Here is a 16,061-nt window from a genome sequence, read left to right on the forward strand (position 1 = left end):
GAAGGGCAGCCAATGGGGTTGGGGCTAGCGGCGGGCGGTTGTAGCGAGCACCCCGAGGACGCGGCCCCGTAGCGCTGTCCCCGGCCCTGCAGCGCTGTCCCCGGCCCTGCAGCGCTGTCCCCGGCCCTGCGCTCGTCCCAGTGCCGCCGGTTCGCTGTGCCCGCGTTCCGGTCCGGCGCTGAGCGGGGCGGTGGGCGCCGTGAGTGAGGGGAGGGGAGCGGGGCGGGGCCGGGGGCGCGGGAGCCGCGTTGCCATGGGGACGGTGCGCGTGCGCCGCGCGGCCGCCATTGTGGGGCTGTAAGGGGGGCCCTCAGCCGAGCCCCGTCCCTGTCCAGTGCTGGGAGCGGGGACTGCGGTGGCTCTGCCCCGAAGCCAAGCTGTGTCTCCCACCATTACCAGTGTCTTCTCCGCTTCTCCTTCCCAGCGAGGGGATGTGACAGCGAACGTCAGTTCTGGTGACACGGAGAAGCTCAGGGTTTCAAGGCTCAATTAGAGTCATTAATGCTGGAAAAGCCCTCCAAGATCATCAAGTCCAACATTCGACCTAACACCTCCATGTCCAAGCTCTCCAGCAAGTGCTTGTTGTGTTACTGCTAACAAGTGTTTGATTTAAACACAGAGCACTGCTTGCTCCCACAGAGGATGTTGTATTTGCTGACTGACGAGTCAGATCCAGTCTCCATCCATAACCTTGGGATATTTATCTCTGAATTTGGCACAGGGAGCCATGCTAGGCAGTTTGTTTTATCCCCATGGGGCTCCTCGGGCTCTTGGCAAGCTCTGCTTGGTGTCAGAGCACAGTGCTCCAGCCATGAAGATTTCCCTCTGCTTTATCTAAATGAAATTCAGGGGTTGTCTCACACCAACCAAACCATCACAGATATGGCCTATGAAGTATTTACAGAGGCAATTTGCAAGTTATGAACTTCCCAGGGAGTAAGTTGAGTTTAACTTCACGTTTTTAGGAGTATTATTGGCCAATGCAAATAACGGTGACAGTGTGATCCCTTGGACAGTTATTTCAGTCCTGAACAACACAGTCACCAACCTCTGATGATCCTTGTGGATCTCTTCCAACTCTGGGTATTCTGTTAAACCTCTGAACCAGAACTCATTCACTCGCATGTTTCACTGCCCAGAAAACCATGTGATTGTAGCAGAAAATGTAAAGGTTTTCTGTAAGGGTGAATTATCCGACCTCTTAGTTTAGCTGCAGTTCCTACTGTGTTGTCTCATCAGGGAACAGGAGGAAAGAATCCACTTTAGAAACACTTTGAGAGGTCAAGATCCACAAATGTGCCTATTCTTAACTACTTTTTTTTGTATAAAAATCCAGCGAAAACAAAAATAAACATTAATGACGTGGAAGGTTCCCTGCCCATGGCAGGTGGGTAGAATGAGATGGTTTTTAAGCTCCATTCCAACCCAAACTATTATGAGATTCTATGACTTTGTGATAATTTTATCTACCCTTTGAGTAGTGAGGAGGGGAATGTGAGGGAAACGGGGAAGAGGAGTCAATCCAGCTGAGAGCAGAGGTACCTTTGCTGTGTTCCTGTCCTGTCCCTGCAGGCAGAACATGGGAACATGCTTGGAGAGAACACAGTTCCAGCAGTCTGGCTAAGAATCCCTAAATATGCTCTATAAATGAGGGGCTAAACTGCCCCTGGGGTGTGTGTGGTGAGTAGGGCAGAAAGCTCTCAGCCCTTTCTGAGCTCAGGTGGGGAGGAATAGCTCCAAAACCACAGATTTTAAAATTCCCTGCTGGGAGTGCTATGAACTCCACTGCACGCTCTTTGTCCTTGTTTTGGATTGATGTTATCTCATGTTTGGAGAGGTGTCCTTAAGCTCATCTTTCCTTTGCTCCAAGGCAAGCTGTCCCAATGGCCTCAGAAGGGCAAAGTAAGGGTGCAGAACAAGCAGCTGAGCCTCCTGCAGCTCCTGTGCAGAGGGACAGGACATTCCAGTGGGGAGCCATCCTTGCTGCAGTGAAAGACCAGCTCCCATCCCTGGACTCCGACTCCTCCACTGTAAGCACTGCAAATCTGCTTTTCTTCCCTTCTGGATCATGGAAAAAAACTCTCAAAAGCAAGAGCAGGTGACCTTACCGGGCATTTTGGGGCAGCTGGTGTGGTATCCTGGGTGGGCTGCCTGTCCTGACTATGGAACATTGTGTGTTAATCCACAGCCTTCTGGATTATCCTTAATTATCAGAGTGTAATTGCCACCTTCTCTCCTCGTATTCTTTGGATTCTTCCCCTCTGCCCAGCTCAGGTGAGACCCCACCTGCAGAGCTGCCCCCAGCCCTGGCACCCAGCACAGACTTGGAGCTGCTGGAGAGAGTCCAGAGGAGGCACCAGGATGATCAGAGGGATGGAGCAGCTCTGCTGGGAGCCGGGCTGAGAGAACTGTTCAGCCTGGAAAAAAGAAGCTTCCACAATGGGGCAACCTCATTGTGGCCTTCCAGTGCCTAAAGGGGCTCCAGGAGAGCTGGAGAGGGACTGGGGACAACGGATGGAGAGACAGGACACAGGGAATGGTTCAAACTGATAAAGGGCAGGGTTGGATGGGATATTTGGAAGGAATTGTTCCCTGGGAGGGTGCCCAGAGCAGCTGTGGCTGCCCCTGGATCCCTGGAAGTGTCCAAGGCCAGGTTGGATGGGGCTTGGAGCAACCTGGGCTAGTGGAAGGTGTCCCTGCCCATGGCAGGGGGTGGAACAAGATGGGCTTTAAGGTTCCTTCCCACCCAAACCATTCTGGGATTCTGCAGACAAGAAATGTTTCTAGGGAAGAGGAGGGTAGTGGGCATCTCACAGAATGAGCCCATGTTCCTTCTTAGTTTGCTCAGTCAAAAATACGGTGTGAAAGCAGCATCCTGCTGATCTGAAAAGAAATAAAGAGGTTTTATGCTTGGCAGCATTGTGCTATTCATTCCAAGCATGTCCTTTCCAGACAGTAGGCCTGGTGGGATGGCTTTCGGTCTGTGAAGATCACAGCAAACTGATATTCCTGAAGACTTGATGGTCCACTAAAAAAAAGCATTTTTGGCAGATATTTCAATCCCAGGTTCTGCTTTTTTTTCCCTGCCTGTAATTCTCCATGAGCCATGTTGCTTTTTCGTGCTTTTTACCTGCCAAAGAAGCATAATTACAGAAGCCTTTTCATATGAAGTGTGAGACTGAGAGGTGGTGTGCAGCATTTTTGACTGGTACAGGTTTTTCACTTGCTGGGCCTGGGCCAGGCTGTTCTTGGCTGCTGAGCATCTCTGCTCACAGGACAGCATTGCTCTGGTGCTCCTCTCTAGTCTAAGGTGCTCTGGCATTGACTTTTCTGAGGGGATAATATCTCTCAAGATTCGATTATTAGTGGCCTTTTGTCCAAATCAGAACATTGAGTTAATTTTCAAACATGTATAAATAGAAAAATGTTTTGAACACACAAAGGATATATTTTATCCTGACTTAGTGTGGCCATTAATGGTACAAGGAGAGTCTCGTGAGATGTGAAAGAGCAAGAAATGCCTCCAGTGGGTATTTATGATTTATTATTAATCAATGATCCAAAGCAGTGTGATCTGGTGGATAAAGTGTTGATGGGGATTCCATGACTTGGGTTCTGCACCTGGATCTCTCACCATCATGCTGGACAAGCCATATTCCCTCAGTGTTCTCAGTTCCCTCCACCTACACTGTTTTAATTATTTACAACAACCCTTGCCTTTTAACATGTGTCTCTACAGTACAGGTGAAGGCCCAACACCGAAATTATTTGCAGGCTTTCTTGTTGAGTAAATTACAATCAGGCTAAGCCAGAGGAGCAGCTCCATATTTTGGTGCCAAACACCATTGTATAACCCTAAATCATGCTGACCTTTTTTTTTCTTCACTCTTTACAATCTCCAAATTCTCTGTTTCTATCCCACGTGGAAAAGATTTCCTGCAGAAGGAACTGAGGCAATCTGTTTGGCACTTCATTTGCATTCAAAAGATCTGGTTGTGTAATCCCTGTCCTGCTGAAGCTGCAGTTCCAGGGCTGCACCTTTGTCCGAGGAGTTTCCATGTGTGGAAAGATCCATTTGTGCATCCGAGAGCTGTCACCTGAACGTGCTGTGCTGCCACCTCCTAAAGTGGCACTCACAAATGTGTTTTATGCCCTGAAGCCCTTTCATTACCCTGATATGCAATTTATTAAGAGGAAAGATGTTCTGTTGCAGTTGGCTTCGTGTTAAGTTGATGACACCAGAGAGGATTCTCCGCAGTGTGAATTCCCAAAAATGCACACTTGCAGAACAAAGGGAGAAGCAGGAAAGCTGTGGCCTGACTGCTGAGGAGGTGCTTAATCTCCCTTTGGTGTCCATGCATAAGGATTCATCTCCAATGCATATCTGATATTTAAAAAAGGGATTTTCAGAGCTATCTAAATGCTGCCCAACCAAACACAGATGCTGTTTGCATTCTGGACAGGAATCAGGGTCCTGAGGGCAGTGAAAAGCCTTCATGGCCCTGCCTGGCCTCACCTGGGGTCCCAGCAGCTCTACTTAAGCTCAGCTCTGGCCCTTCACTCCTTCTCTGAGCCATGCTGGTTTCTAGTTATAGTCCTGCCTGAGCCAGACTTTCACCTGTGAATTGACTTTCAGGCTTGATTTCTGACTTCCCTCATCACTCCAATATTGCCCAAAGATCTGGAGTTTTGACTTGGCCTGGTTGCTCCCCCTGGTCTGTCCTGCTTGTTCCTCTTGGGTGCTGTGGGACTGGGCTTTCCCTGGTGAGGCCTTGCCTTTCCAGTCCCTGAGAATTCCAGAATCCCAGAATGGTTTGTGTTGCAGGGATCTTAAAGCTCATCCATTCCCATCCCCTGCCATGGGCAGGGACACCTTCCACTACCCCAGGTTGATCCAAACCCTGTCCACCCTGGCCTTGGGCACTGCCAGGGATCCAGGGGCAGCCACAGCTTCTCTGGGCACCCTGTGCCAGGGCCTGCCCACCCTCCCAGGGAAGGATTCCTCCCCAGTGTCCCATCCATCCCTGCCCTCTGGCAGTGGGAAGTCATTCCCTGTGTCCTGGCACTCCAGGCCCTTGTAAATATTGAGCAGCTCTGCTCTTGCCTCTCTGATGGTGAATGAGGTAGTGCAGAGAATCACTTGGGAGTTAGAGAACTTCCCACACTTTCCATGGCTTTTCTCAGCAGGATGTTTGTCATCAGCCTCCCTGGGAATTTGATGCTTTACATGTTTTTTACATTTGTAGCTTGCTGAAATGTTGGGTTGGTGATTCTCGGGCTACCAGACTGTCCAGTAAAGGTGTGACTGCAAGGAAACTTCTTGTCTCTGCACTTCAAGAGGTGACAACATGAAAGTTGTCACTGCAAACCAGATATTCTAATATCGGTGAGTATTGCAGTCTCCTGTTTGATTTCTCTTTTTTTTTTCTGTTTGCAGTCTGATTGTGAGAGTGATGAGGAGCTTTTCATCTTCCAGCGGGACCTGCCAAACTTAATTCCGGACCTGTCGGAAGAACTGATGATGTTTTCCCTGGAAGACTCCCAGGAGCAGGTTGGGACTGCTGTGTGTGGGCTGTACTGTCACCCCTCTCTTCTGGCTGTCCCCAGTGTGGGCAGCTGCTGGTGTTGGACCTATTTGTCTGAAGTGCAAAAGTTTAGTCCTCAATATTTTCTCCCACTAGAAAATAGGATTTTTTTCTCTTTTTTGCAGTGGCCCTTTCAAGTTTTGTCTGTTTTTGAGATTTTAGACCTTTTTTGTCCCACCTTGTGGCAGTTTTGATTGTCCCTTTACTGTTTTTCTTTCCTGTGCACTAACTAACACTGTGCAATTGTTTTATGTGTCTAGAAAATGAATTAGGACAGTGCAGGAAGGAGGAAAAGTATGACATTTACTCTTTGAACAGCTTTTCTGGGATAAAATAATCACATTGTTCCTTCAGTGATGAAGATAAATCCATAGAATCACAGAATGGTTTGGGTTGGAATAATGAGCACGTGTAAGAAAAAGTAATTTAAAGGATGTTTAGCACTTCCTGAAATTAAAGTTTCTGGAAAGTAAAGAGTCTCACTGTTTTCCATGAGGGATATGGTGTGGGTTGTTTCCATATGGTGTCTGAGTTGGAGCTGTTGCCTTCCAATCACTCTGTTTTGGTTTATTATCCACTTCCAAAGCTCAGGGAGATGTGACTTTCTGCATGTTTGTGCTTTCTCTACCTGTAGCAAATCCAGGAGACAGAAAGACTTCCATGGGAGATCTGGAACGGAGACCTGGAAAGTTCTGACTTTCAGGAAAAAACTGATGCTGCCCAAATCACTGCAAAGGAAGATGTACAAATGATTAAAGATGAGGCTCCTGAACTTGCCACCCAGGCTAAAGAAATGCCAAGCCAAAAGGAAGCTGTTCTTGGAGAGTCTCGTGCAGATTCCACAGATCACCTTGAGGAGAAAGAACTGGGCAGGACACAGGCCAGGGAAAGAGAGATCTGCTGGCTTAACACAGCAGTGCCTGTGGAAGAGCTGTACAGTAAAAAGGAGAGAAAAAAGCTGATAGAGACAAAGATACTCTCCAAAATCATTGTGAAGCCTTCCCCAAAGCAGGATGTTGAGCCTCCCTCCCATGGCATCAACAACGGCCTGGGAAGACATGCAAAGGAAAAAACCTCCTCAGCTGAGCATCTTGGAGAAGTGACCCCTTTGTCATTGCAGGCAAGTGACCCTAAAATAAAGCTTTGGGGGCTGCTGCTTGTGGGGTGGGGGCACAATGCAGTGCCTGCACAACCCTACTGCAGCGAGGAACTGACACACCACGGGGGTGTGTGTTACACAAGTACCTCAAGCTGTCCCAGAGCTGCCAGCACAAGTCCAAACCAGAGGCAAAAGCCATGGCTCAGCAGCAAGGCCCATGGAACCATAGCATCTGTCTCTGGGAGTGCAGAGTTTTTCAGGTCCCAGGCGGACTTTGCATTAAAACAAGGAGCTTGCTGGCCTTCCAGTGTAGTGCTGCAGGTGAGGAGGTGTTTAGGGTTGTTCTGAAGTCCTAAATCTCACCCACCTAAGGCAGGTGGGATGAGCAGCTCAGTGTTAAGTGGGATGTGGCCCAGGGTGGGGAGGTGGTTCTCTTCAGTACTGAGTTACAGATCTGCCTATATTGATTTTTGAGTTCATTAGGACTTAATCAGCACAGAACAGGGCCTGATCTTTCTGTTCAAAGCCTTCCACAGGTCAGAGTACAGATGTTTCCCTTCCCCTTTCATGTATTCACAGAAATGAACTTTTTGAAGTTAGAGCTGGTCCAGTCCAGGCAAATCATGCAGCTGCTGGCCTCTGAGTTAAATTGTGCTGCATCATTGAAGGGCATTTTTTCAAGTGGGTCTGGATTTAATGCCCAGCTCGCCTCATAGAATTCAGTGGCTCTGTTAATTCAGGAGGCACTATTTCCCTTTCAGAACCTGTTTGGTATCAGTGGCTTCAATGAGTCTGGTGCTTTTGAGTGAGTTCTGAGACCAGAACCCTCTTTGGGGGTTCTCACTTTGGGGGTTGTTGCTTCCCAGCTCAGCCAGGCACCTCAGTTTGTGTCAAGTTGCTAAGCCTAATACACAGTTTCTTCTTGGTTCCTACCAGTTCATTTGAAATTTCTTTTTCTTAAGTTCCTTTCTGTATTAGAGATGGAATTGTGAAAAACTTCACTTTTTTCTTCTGGACCTTCTGGAACTTAAACCAGTGCCGCAGTGTTGGAATAGATCTAATCAAGGTGCAGATATGTGTGAAGATTTATGGCTCAGGAAGGAGGGAGAACCTTCTCTTGAACAAGAGGGACAGATGCTGGAGGTTTTACAAGGTGAAACTGATGGATTTGGAGGCTGCTTCTGCTTTTTTAAAGCCCATGAGTGGTTGTGTGAAGTGCATGTTTGTGGCAGTGGTGTCATTGTCACAACTCACAGCCTCCTTCTGTTCAGTAAAACTTGTAAGCACTTCTAATTTCTGGTGATGATATTTCCTATGGGCGTGGATACTTTTCATTAAAACTTCAATTTCAAGTAATGTTCAGAGGGGAGAGCAATGAGTGGTTTAAATGCACGTGGACTTTCATGGCAGGCTCTTGTACCTGAGTTAGGTGAGTGTGCTCTCAGCCAGGGCATGTGGATTCAGAGCAAGGAAATGGATGATCCTCTCTTCAGGATGGGGTGAGCAGCTGTGAGGTATCATCTGATACTGGCTGTACCCACAGGAATGGGAATTTACCCTGCTCAGAAGTTGGAGGGGGAGGAAAAGGCTCATCTCAAAGAACTGAAGAGCCAGAAGTCCTTCTCCTGTGGGTGGCAGTGAGAAGTTCTCACATTATTCAGGATCAGAATGCACATGCTTGGCCTTGTATCAGGCCACTTTAAAATCTGTTCCACTGTCTCCAGTGATTTTTTGTAGACTTATCAAAAGGGTTCATGATTCTCAGAGAAAAAGCCTCAGCAGAAGTAGCTGAAGCAGCTGGAGAGATGCATTGTCTGAAGGGATATAATAAATGCATTCCTTTCCTTACAGCACTTCCTCTGGAATTGCTGAAAGCACGCTGGCACTGAAATTAGGGGTAGTCTTTTGGGAGTAAACTTTCCATCACATTTCTCTTGTTTTCTTTCAGAATACTGAGAAATGGGATCTAGACAAGAATCCTGAGGAGCTGGAGCAGCAGAGAGATAAAACTCGTGCAGAAGTTGCTTTCTTCCCAGCAGATTATGGTAATGTCACTAAGTGCATAAAAATAAATAAAACTCAGGTTCCTGTATTGAAGTCATTCCCTGCAGCATAATTTTGAATGCTTAAATTATAGTGGGGTTTTTAAATGCTTCTAACACATGTTTAATTAACTTCCCTCAAGATTTCATCTTGGTTTCCTAGCCTGAAGCCAGTGCTTTGTGGCCTGCCATGGGCCAGACAAGCCAGATGACAATATTATCTTTATCCTTGCCCTGCTGCCAGGCTGTAGGAAAAGGGACAATGTGAACATGGGGAATATTGGGTGATTCCATGGCAGAAGACCACAGCTGATGATTATTTGGTTGCTCTTCCACAGAGACCTTCAGGAGGAAGTCTGAAGATGAGCTTATGGAGAGGCTGGCAGAGCTGTGTGCCAGGCAGTCCAGGACAGGGTCCCCTCTCTGTGAGGGGCCACCAGCCACGCTCTGCTCCTTGCAGGGACAGCAGGACAATGAGTAGGTCCTTTTCTGTCACATATCCCAGCTAATCCTGGCTGCCAGAATGGATACTTGGGAACTCCTGGCTTTCCATAGGAGTTTTCCTCTGTAGCCTTGCAGAAAGCTGCTACTGGAGTTGGAATATTCAGTCATTCAGAAACATTTGATGATAAACACCTTGGCTTCTCCATCAGCCTTACCAGCCACTTAGGATAAATGGGAAAGGCAGGAAAATGAGGCTGAGCCAATTATCCTCTAGGGTATCAATTTCTCTTACTGGTACCTCAATTGAGCAGAAATACACAGGATGATTTTCTGTGCGTGTCAGTGGAAATGTCAGTGCTTCTTGGAGGTTTCTGTGGGAAGGAAGAGCATTTTCAGGCTGTTCAGAGGGAACAACATCAATGGTGGCAGCACAGAGGAAATAATGAGGGAAAAAGTGGAAGGGAAAGTAGGAAGTATCCTCATTGCCAGAGCAGGGAGAGCCACTAGGATGATTTGCACGTTGTGTGCCTGGGAGGATAAAATGGAATTGCCAGAAGAGGCAGACAGGAAAGGGGGCCTTGTTCTTACACTGAGATGTTCAAAGTTGTGATCTCTCTTCTGCCATATGTGCCTGCCTTTGTTCTCCAGAACAATTTGGTGGTGCCACATTTTGAGAACTAAATATCCCTCTTCATCCTGCCTGGGATCTGTGTTCCTGGGGGAAGCTGAAGCCTTGGATTTTGAGTGTAGGCAGAAGCAGAGTCCGAATCTGTGTGGTAGCCAAGCACAAAGCTCCTTTCTCAGGAGAAATCCACTCCCTGCAGGATTTCTTGTGTGGATAAGGCAGAGGACATGCTGAGGTGGTGTTTTCTATGTGTAGGGATGTTGCCTTGCTGTCATCCCCACCAAGTTCTCTGAGGATGGACAGGATGAGATTCCAGGGCCTGCCAAAACCTGCAACTGTGTACATAGATTTGAGAGATGCTGAGCCACAAAAGGCAGTCACATTCCCTGAAGAGGAACAAAGGTAAATCCTGGCTTTATTGAGGGCGAGAAATAAGTAACAAAAAAGTGAGAAACTTAAACCTTTCTGAATCTCACACTTGTGAAATGTAACTTGAAAAATGTTCTTTCACACCTCTGTCATAAGAAGAAACCTTGTAGTTAATAAACAGCTAATAGATAATAAACAGGTAAACATTTTGGGATAGTTGCTTGAATACTTTAATTTTCTATTTGCTGGAGTAATAGTGTGAAGAACTCTCCAAAACACCTGGAGATCTTCCCTGGAAGCCTCTCTCCCTTTTTCCTCATTTTCTAAATTTGCATCCTTGAAATGACCAAGAGTCAACACTCAGTTGGAACAGGGTTAATTAATATGGTCTGATTGTTTCACAGTGCAAGTGACAGCTCCTCTTCCTCTGAAGAAGAAGAAGAAGAAGAGAGTGTGACAATTAAAGATGAAGCAGAAAGGAGAAGGTAAGATTCCTCAGCAGGACCCTGGTTCAAGTGATATGATATTCAGGTTTTCTGAAACTAAAATAATTGCCCTAACAATGATCAGAGTGACCTTAAATATCTCCATTCCTGGCCTTCACAGCAAAAAAAAACAAAACCAAAAAACCCAGTAATGAAAGTGCTCCAGAGTGGCCCCAGGAGGTCACTCTTTTCCTGTTGCATGGTAAAGCTACCAAAGCTAGAGAATAGTTGTTTATCCTTGAGGCAATACTTGCACATGTCCAGCTGCTTGGGACAGCTCAAAACACAACCAGAGGTGCCCTGGGGGGCTGGAAAATGCAACTCTTTCTCCAAACCTGTGTGAGTGACACCAGAACTGTGTTTGACATGACTCAGAACCAAATCTGGAAATGTTGTAGGGAGTTGACTCAGACCAATCTTTATTTTTAGAAATAACCTAGGCTAGAAGGGCTAGAGGTTTAAAGAGAATATTGACGACATTGTCTGGGCAGGGACCCTCCCAATTCTCCTTAATTGGAGGGGAAAGGGGAGAGAGTGTGATGGGTGGAATCCTAAAGTGTAAATTCCTCAACAGGCACAGATGGCAGCCTTTTGTTGCTGAATGCATGGATTCATATCCATAGGTTATTAGGCATTTGTTTAATGTGAAGCAGAGGTGTCAAGTTTAACCATCTTCCTGCATTCATGCTCTGGGTTCCATTTGGAGTTCTGCAGCCTGGAAGTCCAAACCACAGCAGTGCAGGGGACAGGCAGAACATGTGTCTTGTTGTGCCAGCCAATTGCACTTCTTTTAATGGTTTGGAAGAGGAGATGATTTGACAAGGAACAGAGCCCAAACAGTGTAATTTAGAACATCTAATCCACAACCGGTAAATAGCAGGGACAAGGTGATGCTTGGGGAACTCTCCCTAGCACTGACACAAATTCAGCAGTTCCATCAGGGTAAATCTGCAGTGATGGAGAGCAGAGCTTGGATTTTGATTCCTTAATTTTGATACCTTAATGTTGCTAAAGAACAAGTAATGCCTGGCAAATGATGCTCAGTTCTGGTTGTAAATAAGAAATCCTCTTGGTCTCAGCATGGCAAACTTCTGATCTCGTTCCCAGGGGATCAATGCAGTTTCACTTTTATCTGGAACAAATTATTAAACAGGAATTATTCTTCTGTACATGTAGATTATGTCATGGCAGGACATTCCACTATCATGATAATGTGCTTGCTGACAGTTTAGCAGTCTCATTGAGGAAATTAAGCCAAACACTCAAAAATTCTAACAATTATTAGAAAAACCTTTTCATCTGCATGTATTTGAACTCCACCCCCTGTATCCAAAGGGGACAAAAATCTATAGGCTCTGATTTCCATGCCAACCATACATTTGTTCAGGGCTCTTCTGGTAGGTGTTTGTGTTGTGCCTGGATGCAGAAGAAGTTGCCAGGAAGATGAATTTTGTGTTCTGGCTGTGTAGTGGTTTGTGTCACTGAGTGCTGGTGCTGCTGTTACCCACAGTTACTGCTCCTGTAGATGCCCAGTCCTTGTTTTGAGCTCTCATTCGTAGGAGAAGTTCCTCAGAGAGTGATTTTATTCCTATAGTGCTTTATCTTGATGAAATCAGGTTTTTATTTCCTTTGCAGGAGGAATTGCTCAGGGAAAAGCCTGTTACTGCAACAACTCCGAACAGCCCGGAAGGAGGCCTTGGAGCTTCTTCATAAAGCGTCTGTTCCAGCTGAGAAACTGCATCCAGAAAGGCTGGAGGACAGAGGTTGCTCTCATATAAGTCAAAAACAATCTCATGAAGTGAGGCAAGAGACAAAGGAAGTGGTTCCCAGGAAACTGATAAGATTGGAACCAGGCAAGGAAAGTCCTCCCTTTCCAAGCTGTGGGGACAACAGAGCTGACACAGAGAAAGAGAACAAAATGGAAACCGAGGAGATTCAAAATGCAGGAAATGCTCCAGAATGTCCTCTAATTACAGCACAATTGCCAAGATATCCCACAAGAAAAGTAATCAGCAGGTTTGGATGTGGCTTCTCTAATTGTCCAGGATTAAAGAACATTGCTTACCTGAGCTGTGACTTGGAGCAAAAGGATGGCTGGTTTTGTTACCTGGAAAGAACAACAGTCCTGGCAGCTACTGCTGGAAGGGTTAGAGGCAGCCTCAGTGCGGCCTGGCATTAGATGAGCTATGGCACATTGTAAATTGAGCCTTTTTCTTTAGCTTTTCTTCTTTAGAAGAGGAGGATAACACAGTATTGATCTCCTCTAGGAACAACAGCACGGAGATTTCCTAAGCACAGCTTCCTAGAAAATAGGTCTGGAAGGGTCAGTCTCCCCGTGCCCATAAAGAGTGAGGTAAAATCTAATATCTCCTGGCTGATCTTTATAGAACTTGGTCTTGAAATCCTCAATGGTGAGGATTCCTTGACTCCCAGGTAGTACATTTTGCTGTTTAAAATTATCCTTAGAGTTGTAAAGATTTTCATTAAGTCTAATTTAAATGAGCCTCTCTCCAATTTAAGCTTATTTTTGTTGTGTTCCCAGAAGGAATGGATAATGGTTTATTTAGTTTCTCAGTATAAAACACCTTTTACAAACTGGAAGATGTATCAGTCTCCCCTTGTAATTTTTTCTTCCAAACAAAGGAATTCTGACTCTTTGCTACCAAGAAAAGTGCAAGATCTTGAAGTTACAAAGTACACTTGTGAGGAATGCCACAGGAATATCTTGGAAAGCTTTAAAAAATAGAAATAAGAGTAATATCAATTGAGGAAATTGCGGAGTTATTTGGGCCTCTGCCTCCCTGGGTTTAGTTTAATGTAGTGTATTCTGGAGAAGGTCTAATTTCAAAGTGAAATCAGGTGGCTGCTTTGTGCACCTGCCCAACTATTTGGGAGAGCTCCATTATGCTGCCTTTTCAAAGGTTATATCCTGCTATTTTCGGAGTGAAATTTAACATTCTGACTTTGACATATGAGCCCTGGAAAGAATTAGGATCTGCCTGCTCTGGAGACTGTTTCTGTGTCAGAGTTAAACACTTGCCTGCCCTGCCACTTAAACACCTCAGCTCCTGTGTACTTGCTTTAAATGGCAGGTGGTTGGTTGCAGGGTTTTTTCCCTCTGGAATTCCTGACATTAAGCTCATTGCTTCCATCAGGACTACTAAACTCCATTTTAATTACCTGTTAGCCTGAGATGGCAGCCCATGGCCAGGCAACAATGTGGGTTATTTATTGTCTCGGAGTAAGAACTCAATGGTTTGAAATGTTTTCAGTTTTCTTCTTGCTATTCTAATTATTGCTGGGGCACCTGGGGCTGGAAGAATTCAGAAGAAATTCAACTTTGTGTTTGCTATGGAAATGGCAGATGAAATCTTCCTGCAGGCATCCAAATGTAGAAAGATGGGAGGTCTTGGGGTCAGGGGATGTTTCTTTCTATCCTATCCTACAGCAAATAGGAAAGGAAATGGGGTTAGACTGGAAATCTTGGTGTGGGGATGGGGAGTGACACATCACAAACACATCTCTGCTTAAAGGAGTTTTGATCTCCAGATAGATCATCACCACTTATCAGAAGTTTGATCTCTGCTCCTTTTCTTTGAGGTTTTTTTTCTTTTTCTTCTAAGATGATTTCATCCACTGCCAAGTTCTTGTGTCCCCCCACAAGCACCAGAATTGCTTTCTAAATCTATTTTAGCCTTTCATGTCATGATTCCCCCTCAAGTGTGTGGTGTAAATATGAGAAAAAGTGCAACCACATGAACAAGTGGCTTTTTTACCCAAGTGAAAAGCTTAATCTGTGTCTTTTTCAGGAGAGAAGGAAGTGAAAGAGAACTATCCCAAAAGGAAGAGGAGATGAAAGAGAGGCAGAGGAGCTGCAGATTGCAGGAGCAGCTGGAGCAGTGGCAGCCTCAGCGCTCGGTGTGTGGGAAGCAGCCCATGGCAGAGAACACCCCGCTCCTCTTCCACATGGTCAGTGGCTCAGGGTAGGCTGGGCCTGGCAGGGGCTCCCTGCCATGGGCAACTGGGAGCAAAAAGTCTTTTTTATTGCATTATTTCAAATCTGTTTGTCATGGAGCAGCATTACCTGAGGAGAGGAGCAGCCCTACAGCTCTTCTCTCACACTAAGGGAGAAGAATTCCCCACTTTCCTGTGCAGGGAGAGCTCCCCAAACAGCTGCCCTCCAGTTCTGACCTGTCAGGGCTTGCTGAAATCAGTGGCCTCAGTGTTACCTATTTCACAGGAGCCAGAGTCTCCCACATGATTTTTCGTAACTTTTTCTAAAAAAGTGAAATATTTTTACTCTTTCTGCTGAGTCCTGTCTTGCTGTCTGCCCCCAGCAGCTTTATAGTTCACTTTTGTGGGTAGGTTTTGAGGACTGTGGGTTTAATAATAGGTTTTACTCTGATAAGGGGTATGAAATGATCCTGATTTTTCCCCACAGCCTAAATATGGCTTGGAAGACAGGGATGTTGTTCCTCCTCCTCAGATTTATCTCTGTCCCTGCCCTTAGCAGAGGGGTTGCAATGAGATGAGCTTTAAGATCACTCCCAACCCAAACCATTCCATGATTCCATGATAAGCAGTCCTGCTTCATCCATGCACTGCTTTTGCTGAACACAAGGCCAGGTGAGAAGGTGAGAGGAGGTGAGAAACTGCAGAATCCCCATGAATCCACCGTAATGATTTATTTGGGCTAATGCCAATAACAAAGCTCTTTTGTCAGTGCAAAAGTTGAAAGATTTCACACCCCTAAATTTGGGGCTAGACCATTCAGGTTTGTTTTGTAAATTGATTACTGTGTTTGTGGAGATTTAAAAGCTCCTTTTATTTAGCACTGGATTAGTCAGTGAGGAGGAGTAAAGGATTAAAAAGCTCCCAGCTGAGTTTCCCTCTGCCAGCCTGCTTTGACAAGGACAGCACAGTGCCCAGAGCTCTGCTTTAGAGGTGTAAAGGTTGTGGATCCTTGGATTTGCTCCTCCCTGGCTGGTGGCAGGTACCACCCCCTTCCAGTTAGCCCTTTTTAAGACGCGGACACTCACTTGCTCCTCAGAAATCCGCGTGGGCCTTGCTCTCTCCTTCCTGACAGTGCACCAGGCAAGGCAGAATTCCTCTGTATTTGGTCATTTCCCATATTTGCTGTGCTGATGCCAATAAAATGAGGATGGGCTCGATGATGTGCTTTGTCTCGAGCAGAGCTCAGGGTGGATCTGTGCTGGAACTGAAGTTGTAAATATTCCCCTAAGAGATGGGATGATGTTGCAGTTGTGGCAGCAGGGACATGGGCATTTCTCACCAGCCCAGGCTCCTGCTGCCTGTGCAAACTGCTGCCAGTGCCCAGAGAGAGGGAGAGGGACTTGGTACACAGTGACAGGACAAGGGACAAGGGATTTAACCTGTCAGAGGGCAGGGATA

At 46.2% G+C, this 16,061-nt stretch overlaps 1 protein-coding gene across 1 annotated transcript in view; it reads left to right on the top strand.

Annotated features, from left to right (window-relative positions):
* Nucleotides 1-50: 50 nt before the first annotated feature.
* Nucleotides 51-16,061, top strand: part of DNAAF8 (dynein axonemal assembly factor 8) — an 89,093-nt gene continuing 73,082 nt past the window's right edge. Inside the window, exons 1-10 of the mRNA XM_042037608.1 lie at nt 51-199; nt 1,871-2,030; nt 5,438-5,551; nt 6,220-6,705; nt 8,633-8,729; nt 9,065-9,203; nt 10,051-10,197; nt 10,569-10,649; nt 12,285-12,638; nt 14,459-14,618. Coding sequence (XP_041893542.1) covers nt 1,884-2,030; nt 5,438-5,551; nt 6,220-6,705; nt 8,633-8,729; nt 9,065-9,203; nt 10,051-10,197; nt 10,569-10,649; nt 12,285-12,638; nt 14,459-14,618 — 1,725 coding nt within the window. The 5' untranslated portion in view covers nt 51-199; nt 1,871-1,883. The remainder of the gene's footprint in view (nt 200-1,870; nt 2,031-5,437; nt 5,552-6,219; nt 6,706-8,632; nt 8,730-9,064; nt 9,204-10,050; nt 10,198-10,568; nt 10,650-12,284; nt 12,639-14,458; nt 14,619-16,061) is intronic.

This window comes from Corvus kubaryi, unplaced genomic scaffold (genome assembly GCF_017639235.1).
Source record: "Corvus kubaryi isolate FWS band 111438036 unplaced genomic scaffold, C.kubaryi_AGA036_p1.0 37387, whole genome shotgun sequence".
NCBI lineage: Eukaryota > Metazoa > Chordata > Aves > Passeriformes > Corvidae > Corvus > Corvus kubaryi.